Source organism: Anser anser (assembly GCF_964211835.1).
Source record: "Anser anser genome assembly, chromosome: 14".
In the NCBI taxonomy this organism is placed as follows: Eukaryota; Metazoa; Chordata; class Aves; order Anseriformes; family Anatidae; genus Anser; species Anser anser.
Window position 1 is genome coordinate 495,169 of NC_139735.1, and position 18,610 is coordinate 513,778.

Sequence of the window (18,610 nt, forward strand, 5' to 3'; positions counted from 1 at the left end):
AAAGGGGAAGCCTCCATCAGACAAGAGAGGGGAATATAGTGGCTCATGTGTGTTGGCTGGGTGGGACCTGCTCTTTTTGCAGGGGGTGTCTGTTCAAAGACAAAAAAAGAAAAATTAAGACATTTTTAAAATGAAAAATGACTGGCATTCCCCCCCTTCCAGAAAAGAGAAAGTAATTTAATTTATTAGTGGTTTATTTTATTTGACAGCCTTTCAGTGTACTTGATGCGGTTTGTTACACTGAATTACCCTTTAATAATGGGTATATATAATACCAGATACTGCCCTGCAGGTTGGTTCTGTAATTGAGGAAGGGATGCATTTAGGAGTTTTCTCTGTTGTTCAGGATTGCCATGACGATGCCAGTGGTTTAGACAGATATGAGCTTGGGTTCTGTGTGCTTCAAAAAAAAAAAAAAAAAAAAAAAACAAACACCCCAAAACCCCACGATTCAGTTGCTACCACGTTGGCACTGTTTTGTTAGGCACTTTGCCTTAACAACCACTGAATGCTGCGGTCCTGGGCCGTGCACTGCTTTCCACTTCTTTTCTGTGGTGTAGGCTTGGGACAGTGTCATGTGGTAGCATGTGGAGCAATCCACAGAGGTCTTCCTTTAGCCCACTGTCTCTTTTCCTGTGCTGTAAGTGAAGCAGAAATGTAATGGGGATGTCTGCCAACCTGTGGGAAGGGGTCCCAGGGGAGGTAGGAGACAGATTTCTGGAGACCTTTGAATTCTGACAAGACAGCGCATTAGGGAGGATGCAGCCAAGAATAATCCCATGGTGGCGGATGAGAGGAGCACAAGATGGGTGAGACAGAAGATGTTTCTCTACCTGTGATTCTTCTGCTAGCAGCTTCCCAGTACAATTTTTGTGGATTTAACTCTTCCTGAAGGAAAGACCAGAAGCTGTTTTCACTTTCATGCTGAACAAAATTAGAGGGTTGGATTTTCTGCTCCTGAATTTTCTTGGAAAACCCTCGTGTTGTGGTTTTCTGTCCTTTGGAAGTCAGAGGCAGTGGGAGTTTGTTCTGATTTGAATGCAAGGAATGGCAGAAAGAGAAATGCCCTGTGCTGGCAAACTGCTCCCAGGTGCACGTTCCAGGGAGCCAGAGCTCACGGTGCTGGTGGCCTGATTGTGCCAGGGAGGGGAAGCCATGCGCGCAGCAGCACCCCGGGACGTCCTCGGCCACAGCGAACGCTCGCCTTCACAGCCCTCGCCCGATCCTTCCCTGCCCCACTGCTGGCGGAGCAGTGGAGCCTCGAGGTGCAAGCCGTGACCGCGCAGAGCTGCAGGGGCCGGTCTGGGCACAGCCCCCACGGCCAGCTCGACCTGGCCCCGCTGGCACAGCCTCGCTGTGCGTGCAGGGTCGGGTGCAGGGGTCGCACGATTCTGCCAGCCCTGCTGCCAGCATCCGGGTCCAGCTGCGGAGCAGAGTCAGGCACGGGAGCAACGGGAGATGAAAGCCCGGCTGGGGCTCCGTGCGAGTCTGCTGTCTGTAACCATCCAGAGAGCTGCTGGGTTTCCTTCTGCTGCAAGATGTCTGCTGTCATGGGATGAAAGCCCTGAACCAGTGTGTGCTCCCAGCTGCTCCTGCCTTGAAATTTCAGTGTTTTCAGGTTTAAATACTTATTGCAGGTTTAAGTACTTATTGTTGGTACAGTTAAGCAAAAGCTTACTGCGCATGTTGAAAAGAGGCATATTCCATATTTAAGTGCAGGCTCTCACAACTGTAGCAGGTAAGAAATCCTGACGTAATGAAATACTCACAGATGGCCAGGTTTGTTCATTTTGGGGGGTTTTACTCAGTGAAAGAACAATTTCCAGGCATGTGTCTCTGAGGTAATATGGGAAGAATTTTATTGCCTGAAGAGTTTACCTTAGCTTCCTATCTCAAGAAAAATGTGTTTGCAGGTAGCTAACCATATAAAAATTAGGCAGGTAATTATGTTGGTTCAGTGGAGGTTGCAGATCACCACCAGCGCCCTTGCTCAGGCCCAGTTTGTGTAGTTTCTTTGGCTCGCAGTCCTGGCTGCAGTGTTACTCTGGGGATGGGCATTGTTGTGGGCTCTGACCACAAGACGTGGTTGGTCTGCGCGTTGTCATCTTGCTGAGTGAAATCTTATGCGAAAGCTTTTGCCCTATTTGTTTTTGCATCCAGAGTGGCCCAGTGTAACAGTTGAGCCCTTTCCCTTTGCAAAACCATCGTGTTTCCGACGATCTTAATGACAGTCCATTTCCTGTAATCTCTGAGCAAAATGTGAACCTATGTCCCCAGATGGCTGAGCAAAGTCATTCAACAGCAAACGATGCATCATTGAGTATGTCAGGCTGAATTAGAAAGCAGGCTCATCACATTAAGCTCAGGCTCTGAGCTGACAGTTCCTATGTTCTAGTGTCACTTGATCTGGCTGTCACACTCCTGTCCCCACCTCTGCAGCCATGGGAAATCTCTTTGGGCAGCACACAGATAATATACACAGTAATGAAGTAGCTTGAGGGAATAGCTTACTGGCAAGGAGGAGCACAGACTGACACCTTTCTAGTGCATTAAGTTGCCTTAAGAACATTATGTCTGAAGTTGTTACTTACACTGTTTCTTGCATATGCTGCTTCTGACTGCATTTCTTCATCCCCTGATGTTTACATAAGTTATGCTTATTAATCTAAAAGCTCTGCTTCTTCTTTCCTCCATGTCTCTGCCCTGTGCGTTCACTTTCTCCATCTCTTCCCACATCTTACCTCCATCATTTCACTGTCAAGCAAATCCAGAAAAGCTGAAAGAAAAATCTGTGCTGACCTGGCTCTTAAAAACTACCCTTCTGTTAGAAACGCGCCAGGAATTTCAAATTCCACTTAACAGTGACAAAACAAAGAAGACGTTGTTGTTCTTTGGCCACAGAAGGAATTGTTGCTGCAGGAAAGATCTGAATCTGGTTTACTTGGCTTTTGCTGCCTCACCAAAATGTAACCACACCACCACCAGCTTTCCAGAAATAAAAGGCTTTTGTGTTGGCTTTCCCTTCTGTTCCGTTGGGAACTTCCGTTCCTTTCCCTTCCGTTGTACTTACAAAGTCACTGGGTTTCTTGGGTGAGTGTGCTCCGAGGAGGGTGGGGTGCAGCGCGGCCAGCCGCAGCTCTGTCCCCCCATCCTGATGCTCTGCTTCCCACCCCGCAGGTGCCCGTGCTCAGGCCCATGGACCTGATGGTGGAGGCCACTCCCAGGAGGGTGTTTGCCAACGCTCACACATACCACATCAACTCCATATCCGTCAACAGCGACTACGAGACCTACATGTCGGCAGACGACTTGAGGATAAACCTGTGGAACTTTGAAATCACGAATCAAAGTTTCAGTATCCTTTGGTGCCCCCTCCATGTGGGATGGGCCCAGCAGGCAGACCCCTGGCTGACAACCAGGGCTGCCTGTGGTGGCCCTGGGCTTCTCCTCTGCCAGCTTCTCGGCTTGTAATCATGGGGCCGGTGTTGAGGGCATGATGCAGAGCTTATTTCTTACTAAGAAAAGGGAGAATCGAGGTAAAGGTTTCACCCATTATGATTTTCTTTACCAAAGACTGCTAATAACAAACCCTGCGCATTACCATTTTATTACTGCTGATTACCTGGTTTCTTGCCAGGAAGTGCGTGCAGGCGAGATGGAAACCTTAAGAGCAGAAGCAGAATGGAGCACCAGTGCGGGGGGGCTGGGTGGAGAGACATGTCCTGGTGAAGGAGAGCAGTGGAGCAGGGACCCATGAGGGTCCAGCTCCTGCCGCGTCCGCCCTGACAGTGACCGTGCAGGTGGCACAGCCTGGCTCATGCCCAAGCCTCAGCTGGAACCGGGGCTGCACTGCCTGGGATGGGCTCACGGGGGCTCAGGCACTCCGTGCTCTGCCATACCAAGCGGTGCCCTGGTGCACAGCTCTGGCAATCCCCAGTCCCCAGGAGTCATTTCCAGGGCACGTCCCTCATTTCTGCCAGGGCTGAGCCTTGCTGCCAGCAGGATGCCAGGCTGTGTCCAGGGCGCTCAGCCATCCCACCAGCCCCCCCCGCACCGTGCAGCACCGCAGGCGGCGCCCCTGCCATCTCCCAGGCTGTGTGACACCATGTCGAATTCTGCCTGCAGGGCCTGAGTCGGGGGTGGGAGGGAGAGAGGGGAGACCTCAGGTGATTTAGAAGACAGATGCCCTGGGGGAGACGAGGAGTGGAAATATTAATAGCGCTGTTTCCATTATATACTGCAGCAGGGTGACAGGCCGCCAGTCACAGTCACACAAATGAGATCGTGCCAGTCACTCTTGTTACAGCTGCATCAGAAATAATAACAATGGGACACTAATCATCAGTGATATTTATGTAGCGTTTTCTGCTGAGAAATCCCCAGGGCACGTGGCAAATTTAGGCAGCTGGAAAGGATTTCAGCAGTCACAGGCATGTGGCTGGTGGAGGCTCAAAGTGCATGTGTTTGAGCAGTGCTGCAATGTGCGCTGGTTTTTGGAGAATAATGCGAGGATTTGGGTAAAACTTCGGGAAGTCTAGATGGCCCAAGGGATTTTCGGCAAGGTGCAAGTGCAGCACCCAAAATGCTTGCTAGGAATTGATGGAGGAAAGTCATCGCCAGAGCAGTGTCCACTCAGATGCCCTCTCCTGCAGGCATGCTGCTGCATCGGTGCCGCCCCAGCCTGGCACAGCAGCACTGTCCAGGGGGTCCCCAGTGCGGCTGTGCCCAGCCCTGCCAGGCTGCGTCGGCCGTGGGCACTGTGGTGGGCGCCGGGGCAGAAGAACCGCAGCAGCACCGTGCACCTGAGGAGGGGAAGGGCACATCGCTGGTTTGGGGTTTTGCTGGTCAGGACCAAATCCAGCCCCTGAGAGCCGAGAAGACATAGTCCTGTGGGTTGGATTTTCGTAATTTTGTGCACATCACACAGCTGCTGCACAATTTGATGTGATTTGAAACCTTTGCTTAGCAAAGCATCAGGGCTGTTGTAAAAAGGTTATTGGAGGTCAGAGTGCAGGACAGCTACAAAACTGCATGGGAGTGCAGGGACGTTGTGATGCAATGCAGTCCTGCACTGCCTGTCGTTACAGTGACAGCCTGCTTCACCAGTGCTTATAGATCTGGACTTGAAGCAGTTTGAGAGGCAGCGTTTACTGCGCTGTAATGCCATGCACTGGGCTCAGGGCTGGTCTGAGCTGTGATCCAAGCTCTGCTGTGGACCTGCAGCGTGGGCTGGGAGGAACGCACAGTGTCTTCCAGGGCCCTGCTGCTGCTGCCGCCGGCGCATTGCCTGCCTTGCGCTGAGGTGAGCACCAGGTTCACTTGCCCCTCCCGTAGCAGGCAGGATGCCTCCCTCTTGCTGACACGTCCTTGCCCTCTCCTCCACGGGAGATGGAGATTTTCCTTTAGTCACTTTGCTACATCACCCCTGCACAACTGACAAATTCACATCTTCATCTTGCCAGGAACAGCATGGTCTTAATTTGCTTTCCAGGGGGCGATGAAAGGTGCAATTTCTTTTCTCTTGCTGTCTGCACAGTGGGTAAATTGCCCCTTGCTGGGTGTTTGGATTGTGCTGTGAAGGGCTACAAAGATGATCAGAGGACTGAAGCGCCTGTCATATGAGGACAGGCTGACAGAACTGGGCCTGTTTAGCCTGGGAGAGAGAAGACTGAGGGGAAACCTCATTAATGTATATAAATTTCTGAGGGGAGGGTGTCGAGAGGATGGAGCTGGACTCTTTTCAGTTGTGTCCAGCCACAGGGTGAGAAGCAACAGGCACAAACTGAAGCACAGGAGGTTTCAGCTCAGTATGAGGGGGGCATTTCTTTACTGGGAGGGTGACAGAGCACTACAAAAGGTTGCCCAGAGAGGATGTGCAGTCTCCTCCGGAGATATTCAAAACCTGCCTGGATGCCATCCTGCGCCAGGTGCTCTATGTGAGGGGGTTGGACTGGATGATCTTCAGAGGTCCCTTCCAACCTTGGCCATTCTGTGATTCTGTGATCTGAATCCTCTTCCCACCGTGACCGCTGGCTTGGCCAGGCCAGAAGTTGGCAGCTGCCCCCCGCAGCACCGTGGGCTGCTCCAGCCCTGGCCAGTGCCGGCTGCAGGACCCCGGGATGGGGTCTGTGGCTCAGCTCTCAGCCATTATCTTACTGAGCCAAGAAATCGTGCAGCCCCAGCCAGCCACCCCTGGTCTGTTGTTTTGTTTGTCGATGTCATCCAGGTTTTATTTTCCTTCCCTCATAGTTGCTTTCAGTGTGGTTATTCACTTTGCCCAGACACTGCAATACAAGCTGTTTATTCTGGCTGGGGTGAATTCATCAGGGTCCGGTCTTGTGCCTGTCCACACAGAGAGGACAGTCAGCACTTCCCGGCCGCGCAGGGCAAGAGTCGCAGTCTCCATGCAGGCAGATAATGGGAGCGAACAGGATTTTCCACGCACCTGCACTGGCCCCAGGCCCAGTGCTCCGATCGGGGCTGGGGGCAGAGGGATGGAGCCCTCAGCGCGGGCTCGGGGCTGGTGGTGGACACAAGCTGAGGTGTCGGGATCCAGCATCCCCACGGGGTGAGGCCTCAAGGGACATCAGTGCACAGTGGGTGGATGTCAGGAGGCAGGAGCGGCTGCAGTGCACGTTTGGTTGCATCAGCTCTGCGGAGCCGTGGTGCTGATGCACTCCAGAGCAGCGCTGTTCTGTGGGGAAGACAGGGTTTGTGTAGGGGGACGGAAAAAGCTGGTGTGGAGAGGTCAGCGGCAGGCACCAGGAGCCTTGACTCGTCCTGCCAGACATCGTGGACATCAAGCCAGCCAACATGGAGGAGCTGACAGAGGTGATCACTGCCGCTGAGTTCCACCCACACCACTGCAACACTTTTGTCTACAGCAGCAGCAAAGGCACCATCCGGCTGTGCGACATGCGCACCTCCGCCCTCTGTGACCGCCACGCCAAGTGTGAGTACGGCCGGGCCAGGGCCCTGTGCTGAGCAAAGGTCCCAAAAACGGGAGTGCAGAGATCAGCAGGGGCTTGGTCACTGTGTGCTCGGGGCACGCAGGGCTGTGGTCCCCGTCCCAGCGTTCCTGTGGCAGCCTGCATCAGTCCACCCATCCCGATGAGGACAGGGGTCCCTGGTACCAGCCCAGAACATTCTGGGGGTGCACATTAAAAACCTGCTCTGATGTTCTGGCTGTGGTGGGTGTGACAGATCACGGGTGCCAGGGCACGGTGCCTGCGAGAGCTGTTGATACCAGATGACAGGGGGTGCTGTACTTCTTCAGGCCACTTGTCTGAGTAAGCCTGCATCCTGTTGTCAGCTGTGACTGATGTGACAAGGGTCAGGAGGTGCAAAAAAGCCCCCCAAAATCTGCAGGAAGCAGGGCAGCCAGGGAGTGTGTTCCTCATCCTCCCCCCCGCAGACGTGACAAGGCAGCTGCTGATGAAGCAGCAAGTGCATTTTGGTTCCTGCTCCGCCTCTGCCTGTCAGGAGTTCTCACTGCTGGAAGTGCTCTCCTAACTGGGCACCGCTCCGAGACATGCTGGCACAAACACGTCCGACATTTGTGGGTTGGTTGATAAATACCTATTGCAGTTCTTTGTGACAGGGCAGTTCCTGAAAAGCAACTCTGCACTGAGCTGTGTTGTAAATGAAACACAAGGATAGGCCAGACCTAAAGAAGTTTGGTGTCAACCTTAAAGACAGCAAACAATGGCAGAAGCAAGGGCTGCTGTGCTTTATGACTGGCTGTCCAACCCTTTGTGTACCTGATGGGGTTTGAACATTGTCCTCTGAACATTTTTGTTTGTTTATTTTCAGTTGTCTGGATGTACAGCCAAAGTGAGAGATTTTTACATGGCCAGGGTAAAACTTGTTTGAGTTTTCTTCAGAAAATGACCAATATCTTGGGGGAAATTAATGAGATTTACAGCATCTAAAATATGGTCATGTTACAGGAACGACACACACAAACCAGGTGCAACTTATGGAAGCCTAGTGCCAATAATCTACATCCAGAGAGCATCTGGCTGTATTTCAGATTCAGGCCTTCGATAGAGGCAGTAGGGAATGACACACCAGCTATTGCTGTTTGGCTTTTGAGCTGTGGTTACAGTCTGATACCTGTTTTTAAATTGAGGTAAAGGAGACAGAGAGGAAAGCTTACATTATTGTCTGGAGATTTGAAAATATGGAACGGTTGTTTTCCCAAATCCTGAGCAAAACTCACCCTTCTGTTCTTGCATTTCGTGACTGTGTCTCGCAGTTCTACAGTGACAGCTCCTAGCCAAGAATCAGAGTACAATTAAGGAGCAAAGGAAATTCCTTTTCCTGACACATCAGTGGCAGAAGCCCTCACATAGTATTTCCCTTTGTTTGGGTGCTGCCATGTCCTTTTAGTCCTCAGTGAGCACACCGACCAACAGTGAATACAAGTTCGGTTTGACCTCTCCCTTGACATTTTATATTGATTTCCCTCTATCCCTCAGAAGCATCAGCCTCAGTCAATTGCAGTTCAGCAGATGTGTGAGTTGAAGTTGAGACAGTTCATCAAAGTTCAAAATGAAAAGCAATATTGGCTTTTTGAAGCAAATTCTCCAATGGAAATATTTAATAACTGACAATTTTTAATAAAACTGCAAAATATAGCACTGCACATCTCAGTCATGTTTATTTAGGTAGACGCGCTTTGCAGCCTGGGGCCAGCTTTTACTTATGTGCCTCTCTTACTAAATTTTGGTTGCCCATTTTATTTGAGGCGCCTGCTAGCCATGACATTTTGTATGTTACCTCCAGCCATGTAGCTGGGTTAGGGGAGAATATCCTTTTCCACATATATATGTCTGTTCCTCAGGGACTTAAATGGTGATGGGCTACAATATTAAGAAGGTCTGGTGCAGGGATAACTCCGTGGGCAGATCGTGCACAAAGAAACCTCTCAAGTTGTCCAAAGTACCAGAGGAAGCCAAAGGGGAGGTTGGAATTCATGGGGCAGCTGGAGACACCGGCAAAAGTATTTCTGTTCTGAAGAGCCATGTGAAAAGGGAGGAAAAACCCCATTAGGTGTATGTAACACGCAGGATAGAGCATCTGTGCTTGGGATCAGCCTTGGCACGGGCATGCCTCCCTGCGCAGTCAGCAGGATGTAGCTGGGGCACTGCAAGGGGTGACGGACAGCAGCAACCCAGCTGAGCACCAGGCTGATGGCCGAAAACACGCTGCCAAGGCCGCTTATCAGAGCTCTGGCTTTTCCTTTGCTGCAACTTGCAGAGCTTGACCACAGAGCTAGTGCCTCAGAAACCCTCCCCGTGAGCTCAGCAGCCCAAATTTGCTTCGGCAGCAGAAGCGAAGCCACACAAAACCCTTCAGAGGGGCAGCAGAATATTGCTCCCCCTGCCCTGCCTGTCCTGGCGGCTGCAGGCCTTTGCCTGGCCTCTCAGTGCTCTGCAGACGGGGACCCTGGGTCTGATCCTGCCTGCGCCCATCCACATAGGCACTCAGAGCACCTGGACGGGAGCGCTTCATTAATCTGTACCTTGTCTGTGAGGGAGAGAAATGAGTGCTGCTGCCTCGCTGCAGACAGGAGGAATGAGGCAGAAAAGTGAATTACTCGGGAGAGACTGGCACCAGACTTGTGATTTCTGCCCTTAGGCCATGGTTGCAGTGTTCCTGTGCCTCTGGGCTGAGGCTCGACGGCAAAGTTGATTTTTCTGGTAGAAAGCAAAACTGGATTCTCTGCTTGCACCAGCATAGCTTTTCCTCAGTTATGATTGTGATGAATTTTGTGCCTGGGTGAACTATCAGTGGGCTTTTGGCTTTTAATCTGAAGCAAGAGAAGCAGGAAATTACTGGGTTTTCCTGCGAAAGCTCTGCTCCACTGTGCTGTCAGGTTTCCATCGGGGCCCTGTTTATTCCTGGATTAGCAGAAGACTCAGCTGAAATCCAGAGGTGCGAAGTGACTTGCCCAGGGTTTGTGACCCCGAGGCTCCAGCGCTGCTGCCTGAGGTGGGTGCTGCGGGTGGAGGTGCTGGCCAGTGCTGCCTGTGCCCAGCCTTCACAGCGCCACGTGGCAGCACAGCCGCCAGCTGCACCCTCAGAGTGCAGCTACAGTCACAGCCTGGCCTGAATTCCCTGGACGTGCCCCCGCTGATGGGTGGGTCTGGGGAGAAGTTCCCAGTGCCACTGCTGTCTGCAGCAGGAGGCTGAGCAGAGGGCTCTGGCTGCAGCACCCGCTGGGTGACGGCCAGGCCTTGTCGGCACGCGAGCTGCTGCTTGGCTGGAAGGTCCCGTGAACTCCCGCAGGGCCCGGGCCTCACTGCTGCAAGCCACGATCGCCAGCTCAGGCAAGAGGCTTGCTGCCTCCGGAGCCAGGACTGCCGCGTGCCATTAACGCACCCAGGGATGAGATAAGTGCCAACTCTGCAAAGCCAAATCAGGCTGCAGCAAAGAAAAAACACTCACTTTCACATTCCCATTTAGCAGCGAGTTCTATTTAACTAGTTTTTCACCTAAGCATTTTATAGAGGAAAAAGGTTGCATAAATAGAGCGCAGAGATCTGGTCTCATGTGAGACACCTCACTTCTCTGTGTAGGTGAAGCTAATCCTGCGCAGGACTGAGACTGAGGCGTGGAAACGAGCTCTCATTGTCTGCTGGGTTTGACTGAAGCAGCAGGCACATAGCTGGTGCAGAACTAAGCTGGTGGTGTCACCCCCCCCCCCCAAAACGAAGCATCTCCTTCTCTCAGCCCCACACAGCAGCTAATGATGTCCTGCTGCAAAGAATAATAAGCCTGGCAAGACCTCGAGCTAAAAATTAACTAGCCGATTGTGCAAAATCTCCAGGGGGATGAAGAACAAGCCTCGTGTGCCACCCTGAGCTCATTTAGCAAGCCAGGAAACCTCTTTGCCTTTGCAACATTCTTGTCTTCATTTTAAATCGAAACCTCCACCTGGCTGCTCATTGCCTCTAGCGGAGGGGTGGTTAGGGCCAGAGCCACGTCTACCAGGTGCTGCGGCCCCACGGGGACACCCGGCCTGCGGCTGGGACCGGGGGCTGCGCGCGGTGCCAGTGCCCTGCACGGCCTTGCTGTGCTTTCAATTTTCCAGTACGTGTGGTTAATTGGCATGATTAGGGTTTAAATGAAGGAGTGAGAAAGAAAAGACAGTACTCAAATTGGTGTTAAATTTAATGATGAGCGGTTAAATTAGTTGCTGAGTGAAAAGAAACCGTTTGCTTTGAGGCTGCCCCAGCAGAGTCCCTCTGGCCAAGGGCTGCTCCCGGGCAGGCACTCGGGCATCGACAGCTGGGGGTGCCTTGGATCCTCTCCTGGGCTCCGGTAGCTCAGCGCTTGAGGTGTCATGGCCTGGTACTGCAGACGAGCAGTGAGGCCTGTGGAAAATACAGCGGGCCCGGAGAAGTGCGCTGCGCTGTCTGGAGCCAGAAATCAGTTCCCGTCCCTGTTCCTGCCACTGCCCTCTCGCTCCTGCTCATTTGTCTTAGTGCTGCCACCAGCTCTTGGGTTCATTCTCTGAGGCCTTTCTTGTTTGTTTGTCAATCTGCAATTTAAATTTTTTACTTCTACAGTATCAGCAACAATTTCGTCTTGCTCATGGACTATAAATTTAACACCTCTAGCCTTCATGACAGCTCACATACATACAGCTGTGACAAAAATGATGCAGCTGTTAAAAAAAACTCATGAAGCAACTGGCCTGGTATGAGAAAACCTGTGATGGTTAGAGTGAAGACAAGTCGTGGAATTCGGATGCTCTCCACAGACTGCCTCAGATTTTTATTTTCTTTTCTTCTTGTTACTTTTCTTATTAAAAACAAACAAACAAACAAACAAACAAAAAAGCTGACATATCAGCAGATTTCCTGCTGGTGATTAAAGAAGCCAAATCTGGGTCCTGCTGTGGGGACTGCCATTTCTGATTTGTAGACAGATCATTTATACTGGCACTTCAGGCACTTTTTCCACCATATTCAAGAACTGAGGCATCCGTAGCACAGGGCTCAGCTAGGGGATAATAAAACTGAGGAAACATTTGTGCTCAGTGTGGCATGCAAGGTGAGCCCATCCCTGGCTCGTGGAGCAGCCATGCTGGCTCCTCACAAACTCTCCTTTTCTAGGTACCAGTGGGTCAGAACAAAAAGGTGACGCAGCAGAGGATGTTGTAGCAGTGTCAGTGCTGGGGCAAAAGTCGGATTAACGTGGCTGGGAACTGCTTTTTTTTCCAGTACAGAAATAAAGCAGGAGTAGCTTCTCCTTCTTACTGGCAATATTCTTTAATGCTGAGATAGTAAGGGGCTCTGTAGAGCTGGAAAGAGAAGACTAGGCAGATCTCCCCTAAGTGCACAGGTTCTGTGCTGATGCATCTCTGATTATTTTTTTTTTTTAAGCCATACATGCCCAGCTGATGTTACTTTGAAATTGAATTTGTAAATGCATTTAATTTGGAACTTCACTGATATTCTTCAGACTGTTCAAACTGTGATTTATTCAAAGACTGATCAGATGAAATCTGTAGGTTGCACTGGCTATAAAATATTTACATTGACTTTTGGTTATGCTACACATTAATTTCTAGAGAGAATAGGCATGCAAAGCTCTAAATCTTTTGGGCTTCTATTGTGTTGTTGTTAGATGGGTCTCTGATGATCCTTCCTGCTTATTGCACTCATTAAAAACAAAGGAGCTTCAATTGCACCATGTGAAGTCTGTGAAATACGGATGTTTGCCTGGTTTATGCCATGCCCAGCAGTGGAAGCCCATGGGCACGCTGTGTCCCCGCGCCACAGGCGCTGCTCTCCCACCCGCCATCCCGGGCAGGGCAGCAGGTCTCGCGGGGGACCGCTGATGTCAGCACCTGTCCCTTCCTCTCCTGCAGTTTTTGAGGAGCCCGAAGACCCAAGTAACCGGTCGTTCTTTTCTGAGATCATCTCCTCGATCTCCGATGTCAAATTCAGCCACAGCGGGAGGTACATCATGACCAGGGACTATCTAACCGTCAAAGTGTGGGACCTGAACATGGAGAACCGGCCCATCGAGACTTACCAGGTGAGTGCGGGGCACTGCCTCCGGCACAGCCGGGGCTGGCAGCAAGGGGACCGCATGCCGTGACGGGTGGGAGCGTCCTGCCATCCGCACTGCCGAGGCGGCTCGGCTGCTTCGGGCAACAGGCACCAGCGTCAGGCGTGGCCCTGGCCTCACACCACCCATCCCCTGCCACCAGGTCCACGACTACCTGCGAAGCAAGCTGTGCTCGCTGTACGAGAACGACTGCATCTTCGACAAGTTTGAGTGCGTGTGGAATGGCTCCGACAGGTGAGGGGCGGCGGGGCTGCGCGGGACCCCCCCCGCGTGGCACCTCCCTGCGCCACGGCGGTGGCACTGGTGGCCCCGGCGCTGCGTCGCCGTTCCCGACGTGGAGGCGGCCGGACGCGGGGCCTGCGCCCAGCCTGTTCTTGGGAGTGGGGTGCAAGGGGACGGTGGCGAGGTATTTGGCTCCAGATACCGGCGATAGCTACCCGTGCATAAATCACACTATCCAAGGCAGCAGAAAACGTCCAAGAGCAGCTGACGTTGTGATGTTTTCTCTGTAACAACAAAGCAAATAAGACACAACTGGCCTGAAGCCCAAATTCTAAATCTAATCTAAACCTCATTACACCTCTGGATATTCAATATGCCTGTAGTCACAAGGCAGTTTGTCTCTAAAAAACTGTGAAAATCGTTTGGTTCAGGCCAGCTAAATATCCTCATATGGAGGGATCCCAATATGAGTTGTTATCCTGAAAGAAATTGTCTTTGGTATTAATATTCCCTCAGATGAGGAGGGGAAAGACTTGAGAAGATGCAGAAACTTGTTGGCGTGGCACACGGCACGAGCCGCCGGCACGTCCTGGTGGTGGGCACTGACCGCGGGGTGCGGTGTCCGCGGCTGGGCGCTCAGCGGTGCCAGGCACGGCCGGTGCGGAGCCCAGGGGTGCGTGGGGACGGGGATGGAGCTGCGCTCGCTGACTCGTCCTTCCTCCTCCTCCCAGCGTCATCATGACCGGCTCCTACAACAACTTCTTCCGCATGTTCGACCGCAACACCAAGCGTGATGTGACGCTGGAGGCCTCGCGGGAGAACAGCAAGCCCCGGGCCATCCTCAAGCCCCGCAAGGTCTGCGTGGGCGGCAAGCGGAGAAAAGACGAAATTAGTGTGGACAGTCTGGACTTCAGCAAAAAGATCTTGCACACAGCTTGGCATCCTTCAGAAAATATCATTGCCGTGGCAGCAACAAATAACCTGTATATATTCCAGGACAAGGTTAACTAGGAGGATAAGTTATTCTTTAGGACTCTCATGTACTGAATACTAGTAAACACAAGATTTCAAATGTTTCTTTTCTTTTTTTTTTCTTCCTTTTTTTTTTTTTCCTTCCTATTCATTTGTTTAATTACTGCTCTGCATATAGGAGTTGTGCAGGGGCAAGCAAACCAGCTTCACTATCCGCCACTCACTGACACCTAGGGCAGTGGGTGGGCGCACCAAGTAGATACCAGGTTTTCTTTTACTTGTGGATCGCGAGCTAAGACATAACATGGGGCAGGCTGGGAATGTTTAGGCTTTCATTATCCCGGTGTCCTCTGGTGGCATTGCTATGGTTGTAGATGTCTGCTGATTCAAGTGTGGTAATACAGTAGTGTGGGGTATCGAGTCAGCTGCAGTGGGAAAAGAAGGGGAGGTTGTGCACGTGCGTGTGTGTAGGACTGTGTGGTTGGGGTTTTAATTACAGCAGCCCGTTCGGATTTTTTAAAACTTTATCCTAGAAATGTTCCACTTGTTATTTTGCAAGATCAGAATGTTGTCCCCTTTGCCATTTTTCACATTTGTCTTTTTATTACTTCATATTTTTACCAACAGCAAAACCAAACATAAAATGGAAAAGCTCAGATTTGCAATAGACAGGCTCAAAGGAGGAGGGATGGCACTACACACAAGATGTGTGCGCGCTAACCAGGCTGCTGCCTTCCGCCTCCACCCCACAGAAACTCTCCTAAGGATTTGGCTTTGTAGATACTGTGGTGCCTTTTTTTGCTATATGAAATACCTTTATAAATGATGCTTCCAAAATGCATTGATTGCAAACCAAATTGAACCTGGGCGCTTTTTTTCTGCGTTTCTTGTATTTTGCTTTGGTCATTTTTAATTGTTCTGTTCTAAGCTCTTGCATGTTGTGACTCTCTCTATCTCTTTTTTAATTAATTTATTTATTTATTCCATTTTTGTTTTGTTTTGTTTTTAAGATAAAGTATATGTTGCTAATTTATGACATTCTAAAACAGAATACAACCAGATATTGCTGTTAGCACCTGACTGCTTCAGAGAGAGGCTGTCTATGGTCCTACATTATAATAATAATTATTACAATAATAATAAAAACAGTAACTCTTCCTCTTTGCATGGCAAGGCTGCCCTTTCTACTGTAAAGACTGTTCAGATCCTTCATTTACTTGAGCAACTGTTCAATAAAAAAAAAAAATTCAATCTGAAACCTGCTCCTGCAACAAAAAGCAAAGGGATAAATAAAGTCAAATAAAAAATAAATCAACACTGTCACTTTAGAAATGGATCCATAAGGGTAACCCTGCTGTGCATCTGTTCTGCTATGGGCAGTGGGTATCCCACCAGTGCCTGTATCCTTGCAAGGAAGTTTACACAAATTTTTAAGGACAAAATGCACTCTTTAGACAGTCTCTTTCATAGACAGTCTCTTTCATAAGGCATGATTGGGATTTCAAGCAGTTTCTGCAATGACCTACCGACTCTTACACCTTACGAATGAGATTAACTGCCACTTACTCAAGGAACGGAACATAGGTACCACAAGGAAAAACATGAACTGCATAGAGGCTGGGACTGGCATTTATCTCTCTCTGGTGGGAGAGGAAGATACGGTTCAAGCCCCTGGGCTGGTGCTGTTTGACACTCTGTCCCCACCCAGCCAGCCTGTGCAGGGCAGGAGCAGGGAGCATTTGCCGTCTTTAAAGAGATAAGTACAAGGTGGGGAAAAAAATAATATGCACCGGCTTATAAATTTACTACAAGGGATCGCTTTCAGGAGTAACTTGTTTTGGTTTTTTTTTTTAATGAAATGGTTAAAAAAAAAATAAATCAGGCGTAAATAGACCATTAAAGAAAAAAAGATCTTTTTTTTGTTCCTGTAAAGAAAACCTGCACTGGTATCAAAAGTAAAGTTGTCCCAACATGTCTGTGTGGAGTCGCTGATTGTTGTGCTTTTCAAGTGCTGTGTAACGTTAGCGCCATGGCACCAGAGTGTATCTGGAGAGCAGGGCTGGGGCTGTCTGCCCACCTGTGCTGATGAGGCACTGCTGCCGGGTGGCAGAGAACCCCGAGATTTTGCATCGCAGTACGGGACGTCGTTTTGGAGACCGCTACGTGGAGACAGAGCCTCCCACCTTCAGCTGGGTGCACCCAGGCAAGGGCACGAGCCTCAGGTGTACAGGGGCCATGGACGTGCCTGTAAGGCATTAATTCACTTTTCAGCTCTTAGCCAAGTGCAACAGGTGTCTGCAGAGCGGATTGCGTGCGGCTGGACGGGGACCTTCCTGCAAATAAACAAGCTGCTCCAGGTTAGTTGTTTAGCCCTCACCCTCAGTAGTCTAATCAAACACCTTATTTCATGGAAACCAAATACAGCTTTAACTGCACAAAGGCTTGGCAACACAAACATACGTATTTACTGACTGACAAAAAGTGTTCCTGGCTTTGAGCAGCTGGGGCCTGGTGGCAGTGAGGCAGGGCCAGGGAAAGGCTCTGGCTTCAGCGCCCATCAGCTCCCAGGGAGCCAGGCAGCCCTGCGGCTGTGATGGGCGCCAGTGGACGAGAAGACAGGGAACGTGCTCAGAGTACCCCTCTGGCCAAGAGGGTCGTTCTCATCTTTCTCCTTCTTCTCGTTGGAAACGGATTGTCTAGGCAAGAGACCTTGGCCTCCTGTTTGCAGTCCAAATTAAAGTTCCGATCTAAAACATTAAAAAATGCAAAGCAGGAACATGTCCACATAGCACCTTGGTGGTGAGACGCAGCAGATAGCTTTGTGGCAGCACAGCGGCTGCAGAGCTCTTTGCCTCTCAGTGCAGACACTGGCAGACAAGTCATGATGGTGAAGATGGGCAATTTCAGCGAATTCTTTCCTGTTTGCACTTAGGGAATGCTAAGGATGAGATGGGGAGGACAACGGCACTGCAGGCTCCTCTTTCTCTCTCTTGCTTGTGTGCAGTTTGGGTGGCAGCGTCACAGGGAGGGAGGTGCTCAGACGCCCTCTCGGTGCTCAGACCCTGTCACAGAGACCAAGCCCGGGGCTCACCACCTGCTGCCTGTCATTGGAAACATCAGCTTTTTGGTGTTCATCAGGAATTACCTTGCTTTTTTTTTTCTTCATTTGAAATTTCTATCTATAGCTGAACTGGCTTTAAAATAAAACTAAAGCAGGACTTGATGCAGGAACAACCTGCCAGGGTGACTTGCCAGTGAAAGGTGATCACAGCTCCCGTCTGGCCGGACCCAGTAAGGCTGCGGTGTGCGGCTCGGCACAGGGCACGGCGCGAGCCCGGCCGTGGCGCACACACAGCCCCGGTCTGCCCGCGCTGCATGTGCCCCGCGCAGCGTGCCGCCGGGACGTGGCCAGGACTGCGGGTGGCAGAGCCTTGGGAGCGCCGGGCAGGTCGCCCTCTTCAGCAGGACAAATCCCATTATTTGATAACACAAGCTTTAATAAAACAAGCTGTCAGTTCCTCTGTAGTCCACGTGCTAATTCTCTGCTGCTCTTGGTGATGAATTTAAACAGAGGCACCTAATTAGAGGCTTCGGGGCATGGTTTATACTGTCAAGGAAATGTTATACAAACAGACACTCATTTACCTTCGTATTAACTGCATGACCTTAATCTACTAAAACGAGCATGAATTCAATCCCGGGATTTTTCCCCAGTGTGCACGGCACTTTCCGAGCAGAGCAGCTGGATGCTGCTGTGTGCATCACAGTGAGAATTTTCTTCCAAAGGGAGCTGCTTTGTATAGTCCTAGGTTTCCCAAGAGCTCTTCAAAATGTCCAGCAAGGATTTTGACATTTGAAATAGCCACATTTGTCTTTACCTCTGTAAAAACTGAATTATGTGAAGCACCTGAAATCTTTTTGGGATGCACTGAAAAGGTCCTTTAGCATATTCCTACTGAATGCATCTTCCCTCCCCTGTCACAGCTCTTCTCCCACATCGCTATAAAACTCAGCAAGCTGCAGAAACAGCACTGAGATGGGGCGGGGTGCTCATGAAGTGCAGCCCACGCAGATAGATGACTGTATTGGGAAAGAAAAATCCCAGAGGAGCGCTGAGCTGCCAACCTGCCTCATCTGGGGGCTGCAACCCAGCCCCGCGGTGCCCCACGCCCCCCCGGGCAGCCTGACCCTGCAGCGGCACGGGGAGAACGCACGGGACGTGTCCGAGAACCCGCAGGAGTCCGGACACAGAACTGCCAGAGGTGTCCAGGTCCTCCATGAGGCACCAAGCAGCGTGCCACGGCCCAGCGATGTGAACTGCATTTTGGGG

General features: G+C 50.8%; 1 protein-coding gene across 3 annotated transcripts in view; it reads left to right on the forward strand.

Moving 5' to 3' along the window:
* PPP2R2B (protein phosphatase 2 regulatory subunit Bbeta) overlaps nt 1-16,256 on the forward strand; it is a 102,796-nt gene extending 86,540 nt beyond the window's left edge. For all 3 annotated transcript variants that reach the window (XM_083798475.1, XM_083798474.1, XM_083798476.1), the window contains 5 exons: nt 3,178-3,355; nt 6,788-6,952; nt 12,884-13,053; nt 13,229-13,320; nt 14,040-16,256. In XM_083798475.1, coding sequence (XP_083654601.1) covers nt 3,178-3,355; nt 6,788-6,952; nt 12,884-13,053; nt 13,229-13,320; nt 14,040-14,319 — 885 coding nt within the window. In that variant the 3' untranslated portion in view covers nt 14,320-16,256. The remainder of the gene's footprint in view (nt 1-3,177; nt 3,356-6,787; nt 6,953-12,883; nt 13,054-13,228; nt 13,321-14,039) is intronic.
* The last annotated feature ends 2,354 nt before the right edge of the window (nt 16,257-18,610 follow it).